The 26869-nt window shown below is 41.8% G+C and overlaps 1 protein-coding gene across 1 annotated transcript; it reads left to right on the top strand.

The window, feature by feature from the left end:
* Positions 1-5460: 5460 nt before the first annotated feature.
* Positions 5461-26869, top strand: mtx2 (metaxin 2). Its single transcript, XM_021609004.3, has 10 exons — positions 5461-5796; positions 9239-9286; positions 9645-9691; positions 15632-15704; positions 17244-17320; positions 17906-17998; positions 18510-18548; positions 20878-21003; positions 22286-22362; positions 26252-26869. Exons 1-10 carry the CDS (start codon positions 5757-5759, stop codon positions 26451-26453), a joined length of 822 nt encoding a protein of 273 aa, XP_021464679.1. The 5' UTR covers positions 5461-5756; the 3' UTR covers positions 26454-26869.

Genomic DNA, 26869 nt, shown 5'->3' on the forward strand with positions numbered 1-26869 from the left:
TCAGCTTTTATATCTTTCATCACATTCCCAGTGGGTTAGAAGTTTACATACACTCAATTAGAATTTGGTAGCATTGCCTTTAAGGTTATGTCAATTGTTATGTCAATTTGAGACTCGTTTTACTGTGGATATAGATCATTTTGCACCTGTTTCCTCCAGCATCTTCACAAGGTCCTTTGCTGTTGTTCTGGGATTGATTTGCACTTTTCGCATCAATGTATGTTCATTTCTAGGAGACAGAACGCGTCTCCTTCCTGAGCAGTATGATCCCATGGTCCCATGGTCCCATGGTGTTTATACTTGCGTACTATTGTTTGTACAGATGAATGTGGTACCTTCAGGCATTTGGAAATTGCTCCTAAGGATGAACCAGCGGAGGTCTAGTGGAGGTCTTGTGGAGGTCTACAATTTTTCTGGGATATTGGCTGATTTCTTTTGATTTTCCCATGATGTCAAGCAACGAGGCACTGAGTTTGAAGGTAGGCCTTGAAATACATCCACAGGTACACCTCCAATTGACTCAAATTATGTCAATTAGCCTATCAGAAGCTTCTAAAGCCAAGACATCATTTTGGGGGATTTTGTCATCTGTTTAAAGGCACAGTCAATTTAGTGTATGTGAACTTCTGACCCACTGGATTTGTGATACAGTGAATAAGTGAAATAATCTGTCTGTAAACAATTGTTGGAAAAATTACTTGTGTCTTACACAAAGTAGATGTCCTAACCGACTTGCCAAAACTATAGTTTGTTAACAAGAAATTTGTGGAGTGGTTGAAAAACGAGTTAATGACTCCAACCTAAGTGTATGTAAACTTCCGACTTCAACTGTGTGTGTAAATATATATTTTTATATATATATATATATATATACACACAGCGCACTACTTTTTCCAGATTATGTTACGTTACCTTATTCTAAAATTGATTCAATATTTTTGGTCCGTCATCAATCTACACACAATACCCCATAATGACAAAGTGAAAACAGGTTTTTAGAAATGTTTGCAAATTTATTACGAATAAAACACAGAAAAAACATATTTACATAAGTATTCAGACCCTTTACTCGGTACTTTGTTGAAGCACCTTTGGCAGTGACTACAGCCTCAACTCTTCTTGAGGATTACGATACAAGCTTGGCACATCTGTATTTGGGGAGTTTCTCCTTTTTTCTCCGCAGATCCCCTCAATCTCTGTTAGGTTGGATGGGAAGTGTCGCTGCACAGCTATTTTCAGGTCTCTCCAAAAATGTTAAATCGGGTTCAAGTCCGGGCTCTGGCTGGGCCACTTAAGGTCATTGAGACTTGTCCCGAAGCCACTCTTGCGTTGTCTTGGCTGTGTGCTTCGGGTCGTTGTCCTGTTGGAAGGTGAACAGAAATACCTTTATTTACTTAAGTACTCCGACTCTTTGCTATGAGACTTGCTATGAGACTCGAAATTGAACTTGGGTGCATCCTGTTTCAATCGATAATCCTTGAGAAGTTTCTATACATTGATTGGAGTCCACCTGTGGTAAATTTAATTGATTGCACATGATTTTGAAAGGCACACACCTGTCTATATAAGGTCCCACAGTTGACAGTGCATGTCAGAGCAAAAACCAAGCTGTGAGGTCGAAGGGATTGTCCGTAGAGAGGACAGGATTCTGTTGAGGTACAGATCTGGGAAGGGTACTGATACATTTCAAATAAAAATAAAAATGTTATGTCACATGCGCCAAATACAAATACGCTTACTTACAAGCCCTTAACCAACAATGCAGTTAAAAAAATATGAATAAGAAATTAAAGTAACAAATAATTAAAGAGCAGCAGTAAAATGACAATAGCGAGGCTATATACAGGGGGAACCGGTATTGTTAATGTGTGGGGGCACCAGTTAGTCCAGGAAAGGGAAGACCCCCATGAAATGGTCAAAAATGTATACAATTTCAAAAACATTACAATACATTCAGATTTCACAACACACGGTGTGCCCTCAGGCCCCTACTCCACCACTACCACATATCTAGCTTAGAATCAACACAGGTATCCTCATAGTGGCCTGATGGATAGTCATTTAAGACAGTTTGATTTGGCAATCATAACCCACATAGACATCAGGTTGAAGTTAGGGCAGCAGGCAATGTATTCCTATGGGGAGAGATGTCATTGTAAACTGTTTGAAGAAAACAGGGTGTTTTCACTATTAAGGGTTAATTCCACACAGTCAAGGTTAGGCTTGGGCAGATCGGGAGGACCTTAGGAACGTTCCTGTGGTTGAATTGTGTTTCTAGCCTCAATGGTTCTGCCGCTGTCACTCAAAAGCACCTCAAATTTAGACCAGGCTTAATTTTGGGCCTACTTTTTGCACAAGTGGGGCATCTCATTGAACTCTGCATGGCTTATAAACTACAGTGATGTTGATTTCAGCCTGTCCATTCGGTGATGGTTCATCACTGTTTAAACTTATTGGAAATGGACAAAAGTCAGTCATCAAGTCAGTGTCCATCAGTCAATAAGATATCATTCTGACACCAAACTGATACATACTGACACCAAACCCACTTTGTCCAACTTGTTTAGTAGCCAACTATCACATATTTCAGTGCCGGCCTGAAATTCACAGAGCCTTCTATTAAAACCATTAAAAAAACATAAAACATGTAGTTACGTTCTAGCTGCAGGTCCAGTCCTGGCTTTATGTGTAGGCCTAGCTGTGGAGACCCTGAATCCTGAGTTTTGGCTCGATAGGTCATTCGTAGCCCGAGCTGCGATCTTAATTTGTGCTGGAAATTAACTTTTTCTGGGCATTGCTGCGAGATCCCTGAAAGAGCTATCGGCCAGAGACTTTAGGGTCCGTCTCTACGGGCCGAGTTGGTTTCAATGCACCTAGTCTTGTGATTCTGGGACTTTTCTATATGTCGTCATTTTCACGACGTTAAAAATGTATTGAAGTTATTGCAAATGGACTTGGCTGAGAACCTTCTAGAGCCACATAGCTCACCGTGCAGTACCGATCCTAGAACAGGTTTATAAAGTTTCAGAGCTCTAGGTCTGACAGTGATTTGATGGTTTGAACGCAGGTAACTATTGCAGACTGTCTGTAAGCTCCTCACTGTGTCACTTCACATTGACTGTGTTTGCATGCGAGTACAGAAAATCACAGTAAATCACGTAGAGCTCCGAAACCCACGTAATCGTATTCGCCTTAACAAATCCGCAACTGAATCTAACTTTAAATAAAATATTAAAAAATTGTTTAACCATCATCAAGCAGACGTTGTACGATTTTTCGTAAATTACGATAGATAAATGCCTGGCTCTATTTTTCCTTACACCGTAGGTTGATGTACTTTAATGTGAAGCGGTCAAATTAGCGCTGTATTACCATTTTTTACCATTAATCCCAGAAAACAGGCATTAACTCAGAGCATTGAGGCCTCGACACCATCTTGTTTCTGGGCTAAAAGTACATTTGGCCAAGCCTGTGCTCACCGAGTTTCGTCTTCGGAGTCTTTTCCTGTTTACGGGAAACGGCCATCTTGCTGATTTTAGGTTTATCATCTTTGTTCATCAGCAAAAGTGAGTAGTACTGCAGACTTTACAGAGGCATACAAACAGCAAATGAAGTTGAGTACATTACTTGATACATACATTGTTGACATGTCAATAGGCTATTTAAGACAACGACAATGGTATATGGTCCTAATTGTCCCTAGAATTTCTAAGCAAACAGCTGGAGGCAGGGCTTTCTCCTATAGAGCTCCATTTTTATGGAATGGTCTGCCTACCCATGTGAGAGACGCAAACTCGGTCTCAACCTTTAAGTCTTTACTGAAGACTCATCTCTTCAGTGGGTGTAGTCTGGCCCAGGAGTGTGAAGGTGAACGGAAAGGCTCTGGAGCAACGAACCGCCCTTGCTGTCTCTGCCTGGCCGGTTCCCCTCTTTCCACTGGGATTCTCTGCCTCTAACCCTATTACAGGGGCTGAGTCACTGGCTTACTGGTGCTCTTTCATGCCATCCCTAGGAGGGGTGCGTCACTTGAGTGGGTTGATGATCACTGATGTGGTGTGGGGGCTGTGCTTTGGCAAAGTGGGTGGGGTTATATTCTTCCTGTTTGGCCCTGTCCGGGGGTGTCATCGGATGGGGCCACAGTGTCTCCTGACCCATCCTGTCTCAGCCTCCAGTATTTATGCTGCAGTAGTTTGTGTCGGGGGGCTAGGGTCAGTTTGTTATATCTGGAGTACTTCTCCTGTCCTATCCGGTGTCCTGTGTGAATTTAAGTATGCTCTCTCTAATTCTCTCTTTCTTTCTCTCTCTCGGAGGACCTGAGCCCTAGGACCATGCCTCAGGACTACCTGACATGATGACTCCTTGCTGTCCCCAGTCCACCTGGCCGTGCTGCTGCTCCAATTTCAACTGTTCTGCCTGTGATTATTATTATTTGACCATGCTGGTCATTTCTGAACATTTGAACATCTTGGCCATGTTCTGTTATAATCTCTGCAGTAGTTTATGTGTCGGGGGCTAGGGTCAGTTTGTTATATCTGGAGTACTTCTCCTGTCTTATCCGGTGTCCTGTGTGAATTTAAGTATTCTCTCTCTAATTCTCTCTTTCTCTCTCTCAGAGGACCATGCCTCAGGACTACCTGGCATGATGACTCCTTGCTGTTCCCAGTCCACCTGGCCGTGCTGCTGCTCCTGTTTCAACTGTTCAACTGTCTCAACTGTTCTGCCTGCGGCTATGGAATCCTGACCTGTTCACCGGACGTGCTACCTGTCCCACACCTATTATTTGACCATGCTGCTTGCTGTTTGGGGTTTTAGGCTGGGTTTCTGTACAGCACTTTGAGATATCAGCTGATGTACGAAGGGCTTTATAAATAAATTTGATTTGTATATTCGTCTGAACCTTGTTCTCTCTGACAGTGCAGACAGTCACTCAGAGATGTGTAGATTTCAAGCATGCAGCAATATCGTGAGAAAAGTAAATACTTGTCAACATGTTGGAAAACCCCAAAACAAGGGGGGCTAAGATGCAAATATGTAAAGGTTTTTAGGGACGTCTCTGCTTAACCAGTTATATGATGGAGGAACCCACACATAATAGGCTAACACATTTTTTTGTCTAGATCAAAAATATCCTGTTTAATTCTTCAGATGTTGTCCCTCTTTTTTTTCTTTTTTTTTTTACAGGAAATACGAACCAAACCTGTAACATATCACATTATATACGACAACAAAGATCACGTTACATGATCTCTGATTGTTCTGGCAATTCTCACATAGAAATGAATTGGGAGGAAGGATATTTAACATGCTTTTTGCATTTGTATCACACAACACAGTTTTTTTTGAAAATCGTGATACATAAAAAAAGGTGGTAGCTTGTACAATTTTATTTAGACCATTTTTGGAAGTAAGCAGGTAAATGATAATTGCAGGCATATTTGGTTAGTATTTTGACATAACGGTAGCAGAGCTGGTGAATGGTAGCTTTCTGGGCAGAGAGGAGATCTTGTCATATTCATCGTATCCTTTTCCCCGATACTTGGCCTGCATTCCTACTCTGAGTGTGGTTATGGGCTCAGGTCCGAGCGACGTGTTGGCGGAACGGTTGTGATTGAACTAAATTTGGAGCAGGAAAAACAGGCGCGTCGTACCACTGCGTCTGACGTCACCTTTATGACTCTACGCTAAGCGTGCCCTTAACCTTGTTTGCCACATTTTATTTTACACCATTCTGGATTGAATTTCTGTCCGATTTCATCATGTCTCTTGCTGCAGAGGCATTCGTCTCCCAGATAGCAGGTAATGTGTGTTTTATGTCTGCAACATAAAGCTAACGTCATTAGCATTCGTTTTGTCGTTAGTTAGCATCAGATGCTAGCCACTAGCTAGCCGTGCAAATATTCATTTTTGTCTGCGGCTTCGCTGACAAATGAGGTAACTAGCTTTCCATATCAAACTAACGTAAACTCACTCACTTTTGTACATCGCATTGGTCCGTACAATTTACCTTATTTTAGCGCCCCAAAAACGTAATACTTCCAGATCAACTGTAATGTCAATACCACTGTAAAGCACAATTTCTCCCCTTTACAACAGAATCAATTACATGACCCCCACGCTGCCCTTTTCTGCATGATTCAAGAAGGCAATGAGCCCCATCAGGTCTTTTTAAAAATGGCGGGTGGGGAAGCGAAACTAATGCGTGATAGTGAGAAGGAGAGATGTTGTGTGGGAAAATTGCTTTTTTCCACTCGATCTGTCCAACTTATCACCTTATCGCCTCTAAAATGTAAATAAAACACTATAAAGAGTTTATATAATGTGTCATTACATACCTATTTGAAGGTTTGTGTCAAATTTGAATTGGGTTTTTAGGGTGGTGCTAAAGTGATCTTGGAAGTGAACAGTGGCTTTGAGAATGATGATCGCATGCAATGATGACGCAGAAAATGACTAGGTATCCCCCTTTGTTTTTAAAGGATGAGAGAAGTGCTACACCTGGTGGAGAGATATTATAAGACAGGAATAGTTGCTTTATGCATGCAGGACGTTACGGCATGACACGTCACGATGTAACGGAGGGTCCGTTTTTTTTCAACTTTTCTCCAATACTATAGAGCCATTACCATGTCGATCAACGCTTGAATAGAAACGTAGTTCACACCCCCGATTTTGAAGTCGACACAGTCCCATGAGTTTTCTTTGTTGCCTCGTTTGAATGTTCTGGTTGCGCACATTTGTACGGAATGGGGTGAGTTTACGTTACACTACACAAAAATATAAACGCAACATGTAAAGTGAGTTGAATGAAATCTCCAAATTTGAATTTTCCATACCCACAAAAAGCATATTTCTCTCTGATTTTGTGCACAGATTTGTTTACATTTTTGTTAGAGCATTTCTCCTTTGCTAAGATAATCCATCCACCTGACAGGTGTGGCATATCAAGAAGCTGACTAAACAGCATCATCATTACACAGGTGCAACTTGTGCTGGGGACAATAAAAGGCCACTCAAAAATGTGCAGTTTTGTCACACAGGTCTCAAGTTGAGGGAGAGCGCAATTGGTATGCTGACTGCAGGAATGTCCACCAGAGCTGTTGACAGACTGCTCATTTCTCTACCATAAGCCACCTCCAATGTCGTTTTAGAGAATTTGTCAGTGCGTCCAACCGGCCTCACAACCACAGACCACTCAGTTTGCTGATGTCAATGTTGTGAACAGAGTGCCCCATGATGGAGTTATGGTATGGGCAGGCTTAATGATGGTGTTGGTGTCGAGCCACGCAGTCGGGGGTTGAACCCGGGAATATAGGAGGAGACTATAGATGCACCCTTGGGGGCCCTTTTTAATATTTTATTTTTATGTTTATACTTTTTATTTAACTAGGCAAGTCAGTTAAAGAACAAATTATTATTTTAATTGAAGGCCTAGGAATAGTGGGTTAACTGCCTTGTTCAGGGGCAGAACGACAGATTTGTACCTTGTCAGCTCGGGGATTCGATCTTGCAACCTTTCGGATACTAGGCTACGCTGCCACCCTTGTGTTGAGGATCAGCGTGGCAGATGTGTTGTCGCATCTTCATGAACCCATCTTTACTTCTATCTTCCATTTTTAATGCTCTGGTACACAGGGAGGAGGCGGGGTTGCTCCAGTACAGTAGGTGGCGTTAATGTTAGAAGAAGTAGAAGAGGCGGGGAAACAATGGTAGCTAGCTAACGAGAACACTGGTAGAAAGTGTCTTTCGCCCCCGCCTGTCGGGCACTGCTTTCCCGCAGTTATTTTAACGACGGCGATGGAAGGTATTAGCGAAGAACACTGGGTGCTAGTGTAACAGAATAGACTTTAGTCCGTCCCCTCGCCCCGGGCTCGAACCAGGGACGCTCTGCACACATCAACAGTCACCCTCGAAGCATCGTTACCCATCGCTCCACAAAAGCCGCGGCCCTTGCAGAGCAAGGGGAACCACTACTTCAAGGTCTCGGAGCAAGTGACGTCACCGATTGAAACGCCACTAGCGCGCACCACCGCTAACTAGCTAGCCATTTCACATCGACTACACTAGCTAGGACTCCGATGCATAGCAGGCGGGATATGGAGCTAGTGAAAGATATGATTGCAGGTGTTGGCTCCAATTCCGGTAGGCAGGAGACGGTGGCGTCCCCGGTAGCTATCTAGCTTTGCCCTCATGTCGGGCACTGATTTCCCGCAGTTCCATTAGTGACGACAAGGGCAGATGTTCAGCAGGCGGGAGCGAAGGACACTGTGCTAACTGGGAGGCGGGGGCAACACGGGTAGCTAGCTAGCTAGCCAGGCGATTAAATTATATAATGTATCAACTTTGCTCGCTCTGTGCGCTGCTCCAAATGTAACAACCGAAGACTTATCAGGGTCTGCATCCCAGCTCGCCATTACGGCTAAATTATATTTTAAAAACTGATGGATGCACAGGAAAAGTGGGATGGAGAGAAGCAGGTGTTTTAAAATGTAACCTTTTATTTAACTAGGCAAGTCAGTCAAGAACAAATTCTTATTTACAATGGCGGCCCACCGGGGAACAGTGGGTTAACTTCCTTGTTCAGGGGCAGAACGACCTTGTCAGTTCGGGATTCGATCCAGCAACTGGTTACTGGCCCAAAGCTCTAACCACTAGACTACCTGCTGCCCCCAGCTAATCGCTCGAAGGGGATGCAGCTGGCTGATCACAGCTGCCACACATGAGATGTGCGTGAAAGTGAAGTTGACATTATTGGACTGGTGCATACAAGCAACTAGTTGCTGAATTTGTATTTTTTACTGCATAGATTTATTATTATAAAGTATGTTTAAAATCAAACAGGTGTCAGCTGGTTCTTTAGCTCGGTAGGGCCGATGCTTAAGGTGCATTACCAGCGCTTTGAAAAGTTGATTTAATAATACTTTACTGTGGATATATTGTCTAAAATTTGTTGCCACGCAGACAATCGGTAATGTAATTTTATTCAATATTCTAGGTTGTAGAGGACCATTTCCAGAATCAAACAGTGTAATGTCCCAGACGTTGGTCGTCTGATCCCCAGGCAATGTTATACTAGGCCTCTGAAATTCAATCATCCTCACAGGAACATTTTATGATGCTGCCTCTCAGATTGGCTCAAGCTCAAAATTCATCATGTCACAACAGTGTCACTGTTCTGCAACCTGACAAACTCCTCAATGTGACCTTTTGCCAATGCTCTCCTGAATATCTTGTCCCACAGCTGCGGAGCCATGGCCTGAAAATGCCACCTTGTATCAGCCTCTGAGAGGTAAGTCATTCACTCACTTTAGAGACAAAACTGTTCAAATACCTACTTCTGCATTTACAATGTTAAATCATGTGTTGGATAATGCGAAAGTTATTTACTTTATTAATTAAGTTTAGTTTAGTTTTTAGGCTTAAGGCTTAAGCCCTGAACCCTACAATGTTGTGGACTATTAGTGTACTGCTAAACATACCTAATTAAAGTGATTTGATGTAATGTTGAGGAAAATTATGCTAATGATTCCGAGAGGAATACAGGTTTTTAGGAATTTTAATAACTGTTTGAGCCATATTTATCAATGTATCTTGTCACTTTTTAATGTGCAAATGCATGTCTGTCTGTTGCCTGTTTGTTTTTTCAGAGGATCAGATACTACTATCAGATTGTGCATCATCACTTGCTGTACAGGTAAGATAATGTTTATGCCTTTGCCATAGCCAAATAGGATGTGAAACTAAGACAGTTGGCTCGTTGGCATTAGCCGTTACACAAATGTTGTGGTATAGGCTAGGCCTCCTTAAAAGACCATACAGTACAAGGGGCCCGTGAAGCTAGTCCTCCGATCAAACATGGCCAAATGTGTTGATAGCGTTTGTCATATTTTATAAAACTTTTCATAAGACACCTGTTTTCATTAAAATCCAACAACTTCATGGATGTCATTGTTATATGGAAGAAAAAAATTAGAGGGTGGAAACCCCTGTGCAGATGATGGCTGCTTGTCGTTGTTGGCTCTATTGTAGCTATCTGGTATACAACTGTGCATGCCTGTGTCATGGACAGGATCTGAACTTGGGTCTCCAGGGGAGAAACAAACATGTTAGACCAACAGGAAATTCCCACATCACAAGACCATGAGCTGGACTCATGTCTGCTACATTCACCCGCCTTTGACCTCCTCACCAAAAAGAGCCTTGCCCCACAGTTGGGCGCCATTGTCACCAGCGGGGTCTGAAACCAACATCTTGACAATTTGTCGTCGCAGACTCCGGTGACAATAGATTTCATGTGCCTTGGGGAGTTAGGTCTTAGCACAGCGTCTGCGGTGGGTGTGAAGTCCACTCTTGAGAGGCAGACTCGGCCATAGTTGTCACATTTGTAGACTGCCCTGCTGTTGCAGATCAGGGGCCCCCAATTACATTCAGCCGTGGGCCGATTTATTTATTTCCCTGAGCGGAGGGTCGGGGGGCTGGAACAAAGTTATAAATAATTTGTACACTGCAAGATCCCAAACATATAGTATTTGACAAAAATGGAATAATTTCAAACCTTGATTACATTGGGATATGATCACATATGCCTCTTTATGTGTGGGAATACTTGGGAAACAGATTTCCTGAATTTAAATCACTGAGCTGATTTCTTGGTGATTTTATAGTCTTATATCCAACTAAATATTTATTTATACATTTTTTGCTCAGACGACTTGGGGGGGACAAATAAAATCACCCGCGGGCCTGGTTATGCCTTCCGGCTGCTTATTGGGGAAGCCTGTTGTAGATGTTGCGGCGGTGTCCTGATCTTTCATTTTTGCTCTTTACTACTTAGTGTTGCGCCAGGGTGGACTTGCTGGTTAGCAGCCCGCTGCGAAGTGCCCGCTGTTAGTGAAGATAGTCCTGGGTGCCATCTTCTCAGGTGTCTGTGTTGATGCCAAAGGACTTGAGGTCTTGCTTGCAGAAATATCTGTGGTCTCTTTCCAGAGGATAAGTCTGCATAGAGAATGTCCTTAGGGGTTTGTCAGTTGGTGTTTAGCGGTACACAAGTAGCGTTCAATCGGTGACTTCACCTGCTCTGAGACTGCTTTTGTGGAGTGACGGGTAATAATGCCTTATGGCTGACAGTTGTCGATGTTTTCAGAGGGTCTCTGACTGAGCCCAGGATGGAGCAAGGAGAGGGACGGAAGCCACAGTTACATTAGCATGGTGGCTAAGTGTGAAATGTTTTCCTATGGGAAATGCTAACTGTTTCCCATCCCAAATATTAACCTTTAGACTACTGAAATGGAATTTAGTCCAAATACTGTATTTTTTTCACAAATGGGATGACTAGATAGTACTTTATGTAGCCTTTTATTTCTAAAATATAATGCAGAGACCCTCAAATAAAAGGTGATATTATTTACCTTCACCTAATATCCATATGTAATTTGACTGCAAAAATAATGAGAAAGAAAACAATAGATTTAACATATGCGTTTAACCCCTTGAGACAATACATGAGTCTTTCTGGTTAAGTCTGTAAGAGCTTTGCACACCTAGATTGTACAATGTTTGTACATGGTTCTTTAAAAATGTCTTTAAGGTCTCTCGAGTTGGTTGTTCATCATCGCTAGACAGCCATTTTCATGTCTTGCCATAGATTTTCAAGCTGATTTTAAGTCAACTGTAACTAGGCCATTCGGGAACATTCAAGTAAAGTAATCTAACAATTTCACAACAACTACCTTATACACACAAGTGTAAAGGAATGAATAAGAATATGTACATATACAGTGAGCACCATAATTCATTGGACAGTGACCATTTTTTGTTATTTTGGTTCTGTACTCTAGCACTTTGAGTTTGAAAGGATGCAATGACAACGAGGGTGAAGTTACTTTATTCTACATTATGTTAAACTGTCCAATGTTGATGGCCGAATATTGGGGGGGGACTATGTACAAAAGCTTCTATAATTTCTAAACGGTTCATCCGATGAGTATGAAAATACCCTTAAATATTAAAGCTGAAAGTCTGCACTTCACCCTCATTGTCATTGTATCCTTTCAAACTCAAAGTGCTAGAGTACAGAACCAAAATAACAAAAACATGGTCACTGTTCAATTAGATGAGTAATGTAGGGTATGTAAACATTATATAAAGTGGCATTCTTTAAAGTGACTAGTGATACTTTATTACATCCAATTTTTAATTATTAAAGTGGTGAGAGATTTGAGTCAGTATGTTGGCAGCAGCCACTCGATGTTAGTGATGGCTGTTTAACAGTCTGATGGCCTTGAGATAGAAGCTGTTTTTCAGTCTCTTGTTCCCAGCTTTGATGCACCTGTACTAACCTTGCCTTCTGGATGATAGTGGGGTGAACAGGCAGTGGCTCGGGTGGTTATTGTACTTGATGATCTTTTTGGCCTTCCTGTGACATTGGGTGATGTAGGTGTCCTGGAGTGCAGGTAGTTTGCCCCCGGTGATGCGTTGTGCAGACCTCACTACCCTGTGGAGAGCCTTGCGGTTGTGGGCGGAGAAGTTGCCGTACCAGGCGGTGATACTGCCCGTCAGGATGTTCTCGATTGTGCATCTGTAAAAGTTTGTGTTTTTGGTGACAAGCCAAATTTCTTCAGCCTGCTGAGGTTGAAGAGGCACTGTTGCGCCTTCACCACACTGTCTGTGTGGGTGGACCATTTCAGTTTGTCTGTGATGTGTACGCCAAGGAACTTTCCACCTTCTCCACTACTGTCCCGTTGATGTGGATAGGGGGGTGCTCCCTCTGTTATTTCCTGAAGTCCACAATCATCTCCTTTGATTTGTTGACTTTGAGTGTGAGGTTATTTTCCTGACACCACACTCCGAGGGCCCTCACCTCCTGGAGATGATTGTGGAGATGTTGTTTCCTACCCTCACCACCTGGGAGTGGCCCGTCAAAGTCCAGAACCCAGTTGCACAGGGCAGGGTCGTTTAGCTCAGTTACTTTGTTCCTGTTCCCAAGAAAGCTAATGGTGGCCCTCTTGAAGCATGTGGGAATAGCAGACTGGCATAGGGATTGATTGAGTATGTCCGTAAACACACCAGCCAGCTGGTCTGCGCATGCTCTGAGGACACAGCTAGAGATGCCGTCTGGGCCGGCAGCCTTGCAAGGGTTAACCCGTTTTAAATGTTTTACTCACGTTGGCTGCGGTGAAGGAGAGTCTGCCGGTTTTGGTAGCGGGCTGTGTTGGTGGCACTGTATTGTCCTCAAAGTGAGCAAAGAAGTTGTTTAGTTTGTCAGGGAGCAAGACATCTGGGTCTGTGACAGGGCTGGTTTTCTTTTTGTTGTCCGTGATTGACTAGACCTCTCGTGTATGAGCCATTGAATTGAGTCTCTACTCTGTCTCTATACTGACGCTTAGCTTGTTAGATTGCCTTGCTGAGGAAATAGCTACACTGTTTGTATTTGGTCATGTTTCCGGTCGCCTTGCCCTGATTAAAAGCAGTGGTTCGCGCTTTTAGTTTTGTGCGAATGCTGCCTTCAATCCACAATTTTGGGTTGGGGAAGGTTTTAATTGTCGCCGTGGGTACAATATCACCGATGCACTTGCAAATAAACTCGCTCACCGACTCAGCGTATACATCAATGTTGTTGTTCGACGCTATCAGGAACATTTCCCAGTCCACATGATCGAAGCAATCTTGAAGCGTGGAATCAGATTGGTCGGACCAGCGTTGAACAGACCTGAGCACGGGCGTTTCCTGTTTTAGTTTCAGTCTATAGGCTGGGAGCAACAAAATGGAGTCGTGGTCAGATTTGCCAAAAGGAGGGCGAGGGAGAGCTTTGTTTGTGTTGCGGAAGTTAGAGTAACAATGATCCAGAATATTTCCAGCCCGGGTCACGCACGCGATATGCTGATAAAATTTAGGGAGCCTTGTTTTGAGATTAGCCTTGTTAAAAATCCCAGCTACAATAAATGCAGCCTCAGGATATGTGGTTTCCAGTTTACACAGAGTCCAAGGAAGTTCTTTCAGGGCTGTCGAGGTGTCTGCTTGGGAGGGGGGATGTACACGACTATAAATGAAGAGAATTCTCTTGGTAGATAATGCGGTCGGCATTTGATTGTAAGGAATTCTAGGTCAGGTGAACTGGAATTGTTCAGGACTTGTTCCTGTATGTTATGATCACACCATGACTCGTTAATCATAAGGCACACACCCCCGCCCTTCTTCTTACCAGAGACATGTATGTTTCTGTCGGTGTAATGCGTGAAGGAACCAGGTGGCTGTACCGGCTCTGATAACATATCTCGAGTGAGCCATGTTTCCGTGAAACAGAGAATGTTGCAATCTCCGATGTCTCTCTGGAAGGCAACCCTTGCTCGGATTTCGTCTACCTTGTTGTCAAGATACTGGACATTGGCTAGTAGTATACTCGGGAGCGATGGGCGATGTGCCCGTCTACGGCGCCTGACGAGAAGACCGCTCCGTCTGCTCCTTCTGCGGCACCGTTGTTTTGGGTCGCCTGCTGGGATCCGATCCATTGTCCTGGGTGGTGGACCAAACAGAGGATCCGCTTCGGGAAATTCGTATTCCTGGTCGTAATGTTGGTAGGTTGACATTGCTCTTATAGCCAATAGTTCCTCCCGGCTGTATGTAATAAGACTTAAGATTTCCTGGGGCAACAGTGAAAGAAATAATACATCAAAAAACAAAATGCTGCATAGTTTCATCTGTCGGTGCCGGTGTTGCTTTATCTGGGGGTTTTTAAAACCAGGTGTGCTCTTCATTTGAGCAATATGAGATAGAAGGGAGTTCCTTGCAATAATGGCTCTAATACTGTATGTTTCTTGAATTTATTCTGGATTTGGGGACTGAAAAGACATCTGGTGGTGGCAAGTGTGTGTGTCAGAGCTGTGTGTAAGTTGACTCTGCTAACTATTTAGAATTTAAAAATATTAATGCCGTCAGTCTCTCAACTCTTAGCCAAGAGACTGGTATGTCACTGGTATATTAGCCCTCTGATTAGCCCAGCTTTCTTTGCAGCACTTGATCACATGGCAGGACAATAATCAAGATGAGACTAAACTAGAGCCTGTAGGACTTGCTTTTTGGAGTGTTTTGTCAAAAAAGCACAGCATCTCTTTATAATGAACATGCCTCTCCTCGTCTTTACAACCGTTGACTCTATATGTTTTGACCATGACCGATTTTGCAATCTAAGGCAACACCAAGTAATTTAGTCCCCTCAATTTGTTCAACAGCCACACCATTCATTACCAGATTCAGCTGAGATCTAGAGCTTAGGGAATGATTTGTATCAAATAAAAATGCTCTTAGTTTTAGAGCTGTTCAGGACCAGTTTATTGTCGGTGTGCTTGCCAAAATAATGATAGTGGTGCTGTGTCCATGCTAGAACACAACCTTCTGAATGAATTAGTCTCACCTGAATTAATTGAATAAACCAAATTATTCTATTTTGTTCTTGAAATATTGATTTACCTTGAATGTCATTTGTTGTAAGAAAACAACCACAGTCATGAATACTAAGCACATTCTGTTTGATTTCTGTTCATATGTGTTGCTATTTGATCTACTGATTACTGCATTTAGATTGTTAACTAGCTGTGTTGTTGGTGTAGTTCATATGAAATGCTGTTTTTTGTCGCAGGCTTATCTGAGGATGTGCAATCTGCCTGTTCATGTGTCCTGTCGGTCAAACGCAGAGTACATGTCCCCATCTGGTGAGTTCCCCATGCTATTGAAAAAGTGTGTATGCCCTCCCTCCCTCAGGTCTATGCTTTTGTATAGCTTGACCAGCTGTTTATACGTCCCATATGTGTACATGGCCAAGAGAACCTTTCCTGTTACATGCTGACTAGACCGGGCATGCGTGTATACCATCGTGCGCATGTGGATTTTTGTCCATCCACACAAGACGTGATCAGGACCCAAATTTTGAAATGTCAAAACAAACTCTGAACCAACTATATTCATTTGGGGACAGGTCGAAAGGCATTAAACATTCATGGCAATTTAGCTAGCTGAGATTATAAGCAGTGGGTTGTTATTTTACCTGAAACGCACTCTGACAATTAATCCACAGATAAAAGGGTAAACCGAGTTTGTTTCTAGTCATCTCGCCTCCTTTCGGCTACTTCTTTTTTGGACTTTAAATGGTGGTTGTCAACCAACTTTAAGGTCCATTACCACCACCGACTGGAATGTGGACCTCAGTTCATCTTTCAATTACCCACGTGGGCAAATGCTCCTAAAAACCAATGAGGAGATGGGAGAGGTAGGATTTGCAGCGCCTCAAGCGCGACAAATAGAACCAAGTTCTATTTTAGTGCCTGGCTACGCAGACGCTCATTGACACAATGATTGAAATATATGTATGTGTAAGTTTATTTTGAAACACTCGTGCACATAATGCGAGCAGTGTGGTCAGCATGTTGGGTATGTGTAAATCTTTATCCCCTGGATGTGGACAGGCTTTTTGTCGGAGCATCACACATTACATTGCAGCTGGTAGACCGATAAAGGATGACTGTAAAACCATGACTAGGGTTGCTGCTCGCAGATAAATTTGAATCAGGCTATAAATTATTCTCTCAATTACTGAATTTAGCATCTGAAAAATACTGGAGAACTTTAGACTGTTTTTAACTGAAGAACCTCAATGTTTTTAATCACTGCATTTACATTGAATTATGCCAGTTGGAGATTACATTTATTTTATGGGAGTGTGAATCCTTAGTTTCCTTTTCCAGCCTCCTCTCATAACTCACCATCTTGCAGAGAATGATGCAAAAAAACTGTCAGATTCAATTAAAGGACAAAATACATTTTCATACAATTCATAGGAATTGGCTCAAAATGGATGAACATAACACCATAGCCTACCTGGGATTTGGAGAATCCAATACAGTGTAATGTAGCCTGGTGTTTGACTTAGGATGTGATTTGCAAATGTAATTCAATATTACCACAATTTCCGTGTAATGTTTTCTTGTAAGCTCAACACTCAAAACCAACACATAAGAGACTCGAGCTTCATCATTGATTTCTGCCCAGTCAAACCCACTCAAACACTTTACTAAATGTTATGAATTTGATTAGCTCTGTACTCAGTTCAGCCTGCTGGGCAGTTTTGAGTAACGACATTGGAGACCAGATTCTTATTTACAGAGGAGAGTTTAAAATATGCATTCCATAATCTCTCTTCTTTTCCCTTTGTCACTAGAAATGAACTTTTATATGGTTTATTCCTCTCCCTTCAGGTAAAGTCCCCTTTGTCCATGTGGGAAATCAGGTTGTGTCTGAGCTGGGGCCCATAGTCCAGTTTACCAAGGCAAAGGTAAGTGAGCTTTATGAATGAGAAGCAGGACCCCTGTCCTCTTTAAGTTCAGTCATCAATCACTCCCTACTACTCTCTCACATACATGCATTTTGTTGTGTTACAGCCTGATTACATTTACATTTTGTCTCTGGCCTAGACACAATACCCTATAAAAACAAATCCACTTTGGCATTAGACATTTTTTTTTATTAATTAAAAAAAACATGTAATCAAATGTCTTGAGTCAAGTATTCAACCCATTTGTGGTGATTCTAACATGTATTGACTCAGGGGTGTGAATACTTATGTAAATGAGATAATGACGTATTTCATTTTTTGTAAATTTGCAAACATTTCTAAACACCTTTTCACTGTCACTATGGGGTTATTGTGTGTAGATGGGTGAGAAATTATTTGATCCATTTTGAATTCAGGCTGTAACAACAAAATGTGGAATAAGTCAAGGGGTGTGAATAATTTCTGAAAGCTTTACTGTTATGACTGCTTGCTTATCTAAGCATCCTGCTATGCTACACCCTCGTATGCGCACACACACACACGTATGTCTCACACACTCATCACTGCTTATCTCTCGCTCTCCAGGGTCACTCTCTCAGTGATGGTCTGGATGACGTTCAGAGGGCTGAAATGAAAGCCTACATGGAGCTGGTCAACAACATGCTTCTCACCGCTGAGGTACAGTAGAGAAACCCCTCAACAGGAAGGAATACTCCATTACATACTGAATGTGTGGGTATTTATGCTGATGAAGCCCTCTATATTCCTGTCAGAGAAGGAAGTGCTTGGCAAGGGACTCGTGTGGTTACAACAAGAAGTTGTTTGAAATGTCATGAGCATATCCTTGATATGATCTTGTTTCATGATTTGTGTATATTTGATTATCTACATGTGATTTTAGTATTCATTGAAATCCTTTGCTCCTTAAGTAATGTTGAGTAAAATCAAGCAATGACACCATGTACTCTGTGAGAAATGTTCTTCCCCCTAGATACTTTATCCTTCACTGCTCGCCACTACTTGTCCTCCCTTTGTTTATTTTCAAATTTTGCCCATCTCAAATCCCCCTGTATACCCCCCCCTTCTCTCGTATTTTCTTCTCTTCATGCCTCTTGTATTAAATCTTTCCCTCCTTCCTTCCCCTCTATGTTCTGTGTTCATCCTTTGTATCCCTCTTTCCTCTATGCAGTTGTATATCCAGTGGTGTGATGATACCACGGCGACTGAGGTGAGTGCTCTCCCTGGGCATTCATCTTCATTAGGCTGCAGCCTCGGCCCCCCTCTCATAAATGAGCCATGCTTTTTACTCAGCTTCCATTTAGTAGACCCTCACACACACCGCTGAGTCCCACTCATTGCCCTCTGCATAGCCCTTTTATTGCCGCCATCAGCTGTGACTTTTGTGTTAATTTACGACGATTTTTAGAAACGTTCTCCCCTGGTTGACATTCATTCATCTTCAATGTTAGGGATGGGCATTTGAAATGTTTGCATTACTATAATATGTCATAAGTTTCTCTTTCATTCCTTGACTAATCAAACTGACAAATACAGAGGCAGACAGTGTTCAGTTGTTTTTAGGTTAGCCAAAACCTATCAGAGAATACTAACAGCAACAGTGAAAGAGAAGTCTGATGTTTGCCATGATAGAACTGATTCTGTTTTTTATTTTTTATTTATGGTGAGTGTTTTTGCATTAATCTGTGAAAAGGTCTTGTGGAACCTCTGTTAGGTGTGCACCTATAATAGCTCATTGAAATGGGTGAAATAGCATAGGCTAATTTGTCAGGGCTGACTGGAGGGCTAAGTGCGCTTTGAAAGTAAAATGTCCTATCTAAATGTTATATCTATAGGCTACATTGAGGTTTTTCTTTCATCATTTTAGGCTATCTGGTGCGTAAGTGCGTAAGCTTTAGGGCCTAACTGTACGTACACCAAATAGCCTACACGCTAATTGGCAAATTAGGTTTACGGTCAACGGAAGGCAAAAAGGAATATCAGTGTTTAATTCAATAAGAGAAAAGCTGCAAAATGGAGAGTTGAAAATAGAGGTAAGGGCCAGTAAAGTAAAGTAAAGTTGAGGAAATATTTGGTAAAGTGGTAAGAGGATGATGGCAGTGCCAGCTATCTTAATGTGTGATGATTGAGGTGCTATACAAATTACACGGTCACAAGACGGGGACATCACATAAGCCTATGGCACATCAAGAGAACTGTAGCCTACTGTTCAGATGTGTTAAATGGAAACTGAAATCTGAACACTGACTGTAGGTCTTTAACCTCTCACATAGCCTTATATTAACTCCAGCAGAATGAAGCATTTCTTGCAGTAAAATGTTACACCAAATGTAGTTAAAATTGACTCTGGAACAGGAGTGGAGAAATAGATTTATTTTTTCCCAGCATCTTATGCAAATGCACTGTTAGGTACCGACTGTAGAGATGCTATCTTTATCAGCATCATAAAACCTGATAGTATTTCAACCACAAAATAGGCATGCATCCAACTGAAATCTTATCAGAAACATGTTGGGTTGTTTTCACAGCGCTTTTTTTTCTTCATTTTCTTACAACTGGCCAAACTAATGCCATTTGTACATTTTGCATAGACAATCTTTCCATTTTTGTTGTTGCATTTTCTCCCTGGTCCCTAAACGTCTTTGCTACGCAAAAGAAGCCGAGATGACAGACCTTTATTGATGTCACCTAGATTGAGCCACTCATTCTATAGATTTATGACATTTTGGTGAGCAAGGGTTTATTTAGCCTTCTAGGGAAACATATGGCTGAAGAGAAGCTGCATGTCCTCTATCTACACACACAATACCCCATCATGACAAAGCGAACAGTTTTTTTTTTTTTATGTTTGCAAATTTATAACAAATCTGATCTTATTTGCATAAGTATGCAGACCCTTTACTATGAGACTCAAGTTGCATCCTGTTTCCATTGATCATCCTTGATGTTTCGACAACTTGATTGGGGTCCACCTGTGGTAAATTCAATTGATTGGACATGATTTGGAAAGGCACACACCTGTCTATATAAGGTCCCACAGTTGACCATGCACTAAGCCATGAGAGCAAAGGAATTGTCTGTAGAGCTCAGAGAAAGGATTGTGTCGAGGCACAGATCTGGGGAAGGGTACCAACAAATCTCTGCAGCGTTGAAGATCCCCAAGAACACCGTGGCTTCCATCATTCTTAAATGGAAGAAGTTTGGAACCACCAAGACTCTTCCTAGGGCTGGCCACCAGGCCAAATTGAGCAATCGGGGGAGAAAGGCCTTGGCAAGAACCTGATGGTCAATCTGACAGTTCTCCTCTGTGGAGATGGGAAAATCATCTCTGCAGCACTCCACCAATCAGGAAATACAAAAATATTTTAACCTGGGTCTATCTATAAAGCTATTAAAATATTTATCTTTGGCAGTGGCGTAATTGCGTATAAAGTATCTTTTAGTGTTTGTCTTTTGTTTACAAGAACCACCCAACTTAAGCCAGACAATGTTCAAAATGTGGAAACTTTTTTAATCTCACCTCAGCCTCATATCTGTAGATCTCCAGGCCGAGATACAGCAGCCCATACTCCTGGCCCCTCAACCAAATCCTGGCCTATCAGAAGCAGTGGGAAGTCCGTCGTAAGATGAATGCCATAGGCTGGGCAGGGAAGAGCCTGGAGCAGGTCAGTGCCCTGTGTTCTCGGAAGCCCAGAACTAAAATCCCGTGTAATTTCGTCAGATACTCCATAAGGTTTTGGGGGGAGATGTATGAGAAAAGATATTAGAACAAGTAGTGGAAGTCTATGGGCCAAGTTTTCCCTCAATCATATTTATTTACAAAGCCCTTTTTTACATCAGCAGATGTCAAAGTGCTTATATGGAGTCCCAGCCTTAAAACCCAAAGAGAAAACAATGCAGATGTAGAAGCATGGTGGCAAGGAAAAACTCCAGAGAAAGACAGGAACCTAGGAACTAACCTAGAGAGGAACCGGGCTCTGCAGTCCTCTTCTGGCTGTGCCGGGTGGAGATTAACAGTACTTGGCCATTAAGGCCAGATTGTTCTTGGCCATTAAGGCCAGATTGTTCTTCAAGATGTTCAAATGTTCATAAATGATAATAATAATCACTTGTTGCAGAGGGTGCAGCACCTCAGGATTAAATGTGAGTGTGAGATATTATACCAGCGACTGAGACGGGGTGGGGGACTTACTACCTTAAAACAAGGCTGAGTATAGTCCATGATGATTTCCCCCACCGTACGAAGCCGAGGGGGCGCAAAACCTGACAGAAAGATCCCCGTCAGTGACTCAACCCACTGAACTCAAGTATAGCGAACTTCAAAAGAAACACTCACCCACTAAATTGCGATTGGTTCAAATAATCAGTGACGAAACTGTTGCTTGTTAGTGTTGCATCCCACAGTCTTTTGACAGACATTAGGATACAATTTGTAACAGTCTGTCCACCAGAGATTAGCGCCCTGAGATGCCAACCTCAGCTGAAAAAGAACACCATATTACCTGAACTACAATCAGTTCAGCTATTTTACAGATGTATTATTTGTTTCCTTGAAAGCAGTCTATAGACAAAGAATTACTGCAATCCACACTTAGGTTTTGTTTAACCTAGTCACTGCCAATTAATGCTAACGTCAGCATTCTCTGTTCAAAACCTTGTGTGTATATATATCAATGTCCCACGTTTAGCATCTTTTTTAAATGTCATGCCAAAATCTTCTCAAAATAATTGTAAACCAATGAATTGATCAACACAATCCATTAGGCATGACATTTAAAACTTGCTAAACAGGGGAGATTGACTTGCATGGGGTTTTGGTCCGAAATGTTAAAATTAGCATTTGCTGTCAGTGGCTAGTTTAACAAAACCAAAGTGTGGCTGGATTTCTCATCTCATGCAATGTTTCCACATAGTTGTAATATTGTAACTGTTTCCACGCTTCTCCAGGTTTATGAAGATGTTAGCCAATGCTGTCAAGCTCTTTCCCAGAGGCTGGGCACACAGCCATACTTCTTCAATAAGCAGTAGGTTTATAAAATTGTCTTTGCATACTTTTTTATTTATTCTGATAGCCAAATAACAATATACTGGTTGATGCTTACATCTGTCCTATTTCACACGTGTAAATTAAATGCATTTTTTGCATATCCCACTCTTGAGACACCATCGGAGAGTGGAGTAATGGCCAGGGATCTGCCATTATTGACGGGGACCATGGAGCATTTTGGGTTAAGTGCCTTGCTCAAGGGCATATCAGATTTTTCACCTGATTGGCTCAGAGATTTGATCCAGCGACCATTTGGGTTCTGTCCCAACACTCCTAACCGCTATGCTACCTGCCGGCCCTTGAAAAGAAAACGAATGAGAGAAGTGAGACATACAAAGGAGCAGTGGGATTCATACTCACTGTAACGCCATAATGAATGTGCTGCAAGTGGCGGCATTACCCGCTGGAGGCCACAAATGGTCTATACCCGGGGTGTCAAACATAAGGATCCGGCCCATGACTAAACCAGATGAAAGCTGTAGAAATGATAATGGACACAAAGTTTTTTTGGACTGTGTCCAGCTCGCTAAAAATCACCTAAATGAAAGCTACACAGAGCATTAAATTCCAAAAACAATGGAGACTATTTAGCCAATTTTTACAGCGTAGAAATAAATAAATTCAGTGCTACCTTCCGGACACCGTTGAAGACCGAATGCGGGCCCCTTGGAAAAAATGTGTTTGACACCCCTGGTCTATACCATGTTAGACCTATTATTACATTGTATTTGCCTGTTGTGCTAACATTTTTTGTCCTTTTACTTTATCAGTCCTTTCAATGTGTTCAATGAATCCTATTATATTACATTAGTCGCATTAAAGTGCTGATCTTAAGGTCTCAAAACAGGTTGTTTTCCTGCTACTCTAAAAGAAAAAAAGAGGTTAGGGGTAGCCTTGTACTTGCACACCCTTTGTCAATCCAATGCTTTTAAATCCATGACAGGAACTTTGGGAGAAGCGTCATTACAAAGCTGCCTGAGTGTGATGTTGTATAATTGACTGACTGCCTGTGCTGACCTTGGCTAGAGCAGAGACGGAGAGTAGTCAACATAATACATTGTTGTGCATAGAATGAATACAGTGCCTTGCGAAAGTATTCGGCCCCCTTGAACTTTGCGACCTTTTGCCACATTTCAGGCTTCAAACATAAAGATATAAAACTGTATTTTTTTGTGAAGACTCAACAACAAGTGGGACACAATCATGAAGTGGAACGACATTTATTGGATATTTCAAACTTTTTTAACAAATCAAAAACTGAAAAATTGGGCGTGCAAAATTATTCAGCCCCTTTACTTTCAGTGCAGCAGTTTGCTCTCCAGAAGTTCAGTGAGGATCTCTGAATGATCCAATGTTGACCTAAATGACTAATGATGATAAATACAATCCACCTGTGTGTAATCCGTAAATCCGTATAAATGCACCTGCACTGTGATAGTCTCAGAGGTCCGTTAAAAGCGCAGAGAGCATCATGAAGAACAAGGAACACACCAGGCAAGTCCGATATACTGTTGTGAAGAAGTTTAAAGCCGGATTCGGATACAAAAAGATTTCCCAAGCTTTAAACATCCCAAGGAGCACTGTGCAAGCGATAATATTGAAATGGAAGGAGTGTCAGACCACTGCAAATCTACCAAGACCTGGCCGTCCCTCTAAACTTTCAGCTCATACAAGGAGAAGACTGATCAGAGATGCAGCCAAGAGGCCCATGATCACTCTGGATGAACTGCAGAGATCTACAGCTGAGGTGGGAGACTCTGTCCCAAGCGACTTACAGCTGTAATCTCAGCAAAAGGTGGCGCTACAAAGTATTAATTTAAGGGGGCTGAATAATTTTGCACGCCCAATTTTTCAGTTTTTGATTTGTTAAAAAAGTTTGAAATATCCAATAAATGTCGTTCCACTTCATGATTGTGTCCCACTTGTTGTTGATTCTTCACAAAAAAAATACAGTTTTATATCTTTATGTTTGAAGCCTGAAATGTGGCAAAAGGTTGCAAAGTTCAAGGGGGCCGAATACTTTCGCAAGGCACTGTATGTACTTTGCAAGGCACTGTAAGGTCTTTGTGAATCCATCAATGGTATGGCATGTTGCCTTTTAAATGGTAATGTCTCCCACACATGGACATGGTGACAAATGACAGCCTTATTTGCTGTATGATTTGGATCTAGAGCTGTCAAAGTATTCATACCCCTTGACTTATTCCATATTTTGTTACAGGCTGAATTCAAAATTGATTACTTTTTCCCTAATCTATCTACACACACTACTCCGTAATGACAGTGAACATGATTTTGATTTAATATGAAATGCAGAAATATCTCATTTACATAAGTATTCACAACCTTGAGTGAATACGTGTTAGAATCCCCTGTGGCAGCGATTACAGCTTTGAGCCTTTCTGGGTTAGTCTAAGAGCTTTGCACACTTGGATTGTACAATACCTGCCCATTTATTATTTTCAAAATTCTTCAAGCTCTGTCGAATTGGTTGTTGATCATTGCTAGAGAACCATTTAAGTCAAAACTGTAACTACACCACTCAAGAACATTCTCGGATATGCAACTCCAGTGTATATTTGGACTTGTGTTTTACGTTATTGTCTTCCTGAAACGTTTATAAATCTTCCAGTGTCCCGTGTAAAGCAGACTGAACACCATTTTCCTTTTGGATTTCAGGATGCATGTTTGTGGAATATTTTTATACAGTTGATTTTATTAGGCTTGCCATAACAAAGGGGTTGAATCCTTGACGTGACATTTCAGCTTTTCATTTCATTAATTGGTCAAAATTTCGAGAAACAGAATTCTACCACACTTTGGTTTTGTTTAACTAGTCAGTGCCAATTATTGTTAATGTTAGCATTTTCTGTAAAAACCTCATGTAAATCGATGTCCCCATGTTTAGCATGTTTTAAATGTCATGCCCAAATCTTCAAAATAATTAAACAAATTAATTGAGCAAAACATGCTAAACAGGGGAGATTGACTTACATGGGGTTTTGTTCCAAAAATTATATTAGGATTTGTTAGTGGCTTAGTTTAACAAATGCAAAGTGTGGCTGGATTTCTCATCTCTCAGGCCAGTGTTTCCACATAGTTGTAATAATAACTGTTTCCACGCTTCTTCTCCAGGTTAATGAAGATGTTGAGCAACACAATCCATTAGGCATGACATTTAAAACTTGCTAAACGGGGGAGATTGACTTGCATGGGGTTTTGGTCCGAAATGTTAAAATTAGCATTTGCTGTCAGTGGCTAGTTTAACAAACCCAAAGTGTGGCTGGATTTCTCATCTCATGCAATGTTTCCACATAGTTGTAATATTGTAACTGTTTCCACGCTTCTCCAGGTTTATGAAGATGTTAGCCAATGCTGTCAAGCTCGTTCCCAGAGGCTGGGCGTACAGCCATACTTCTTCAATAATTGTGTGTAGGCCCGTAACAGAAACTCAATCTATTTTAAATTTGAGCTATAACCCAAAATGTGGAAAAAATCTAGGGGTGTGAATACAGTACTTTCTGAAGGCACTGTAATAATATGCCATTTAGCAGACACTTTTATCCAAAGCGACTTAGTCATGTGTGCACACATTTTACGTATGTGTGGTCCCAGAAAACTAGCCTACAAACTGAGCCATACAAGCCACAAATATTGGAACTAGGCCATGACTACGGGACTTAAGCCCTGTCTCGGCCACTCTGCGCTTATATACCATCTATCCCCCTCTATACTTTTCGTATCTTAAAAATACAAATATGAAATTGGATTGGTGAATCTGATCTCCTTTTTTTTTTTAAAGTATGTTTGTGTCAAGAATCATGCTCAAACTTTTATAGGTTATAAAAGATTCCCTTTGTCCTCAGACCCACTGAGCTGGATGCGCTGGTGTTCGGCCACCTCTTCACCATCCTGACCACACGACTCACCAGCGACGAGCTGGGCGAGAAGATCAAGAGCTACAGCAACCTGCTGGCCTTCTGCCGCCGCATCGAGCAGAGCTATTTCGAGGACAGCCAAGCTGGCTCCTCGTCCAGAGGCTATTCGAAAGGCCCCTCCCTCTTTTGATGCCCATCACCTGAAGCCCAACAGTCCCATTCCATCTCCATCCCATCCTATCCTACCCCATTCCCAGTCTTCCTTTCTCCACTTGCTTGCCTGTGAATGCCATGAACTGGAAGTAGGACTTTCTTGAAAATGTAGTGGTGATTCTTTGATGTAGAAACTAAATGAAAAGCAATTGTGATTTATTTTTTCCAGATTGTGCAGTTTTTTTTCTGGTTTGATATTTGAATGGAAAGTGCCTACAAAAATACAATTCCACACACAACTCTTATTCTTCACAATTTATGGTTTCTATTTAGAAGTGTGAGCTTAGTATTAAAACAAGTTAAGTATGAAATTCACAGATGTACCATGTTATTATCATGCTTGTGGAAAACCTTGAAGCACTTTCAAGAATTACAAATAAAAAGTGAAAGTAA

Source organism: Oncorhynchus mykiss, chromosome 7 (assembly GCF_057628025.1).
Source record: "Oncorhynchus mykiss isolate SJ-2025 chromosome 7, ASM5762802v1, whole genome shotgun sequence".
Taxonomy (NCBI): Eukaryota; Metazoa; Chordata; class Actinopteri; order Salmoniformes; family Salmonidae; genus Oncorhynchus; species Oncorhynchus mykiss.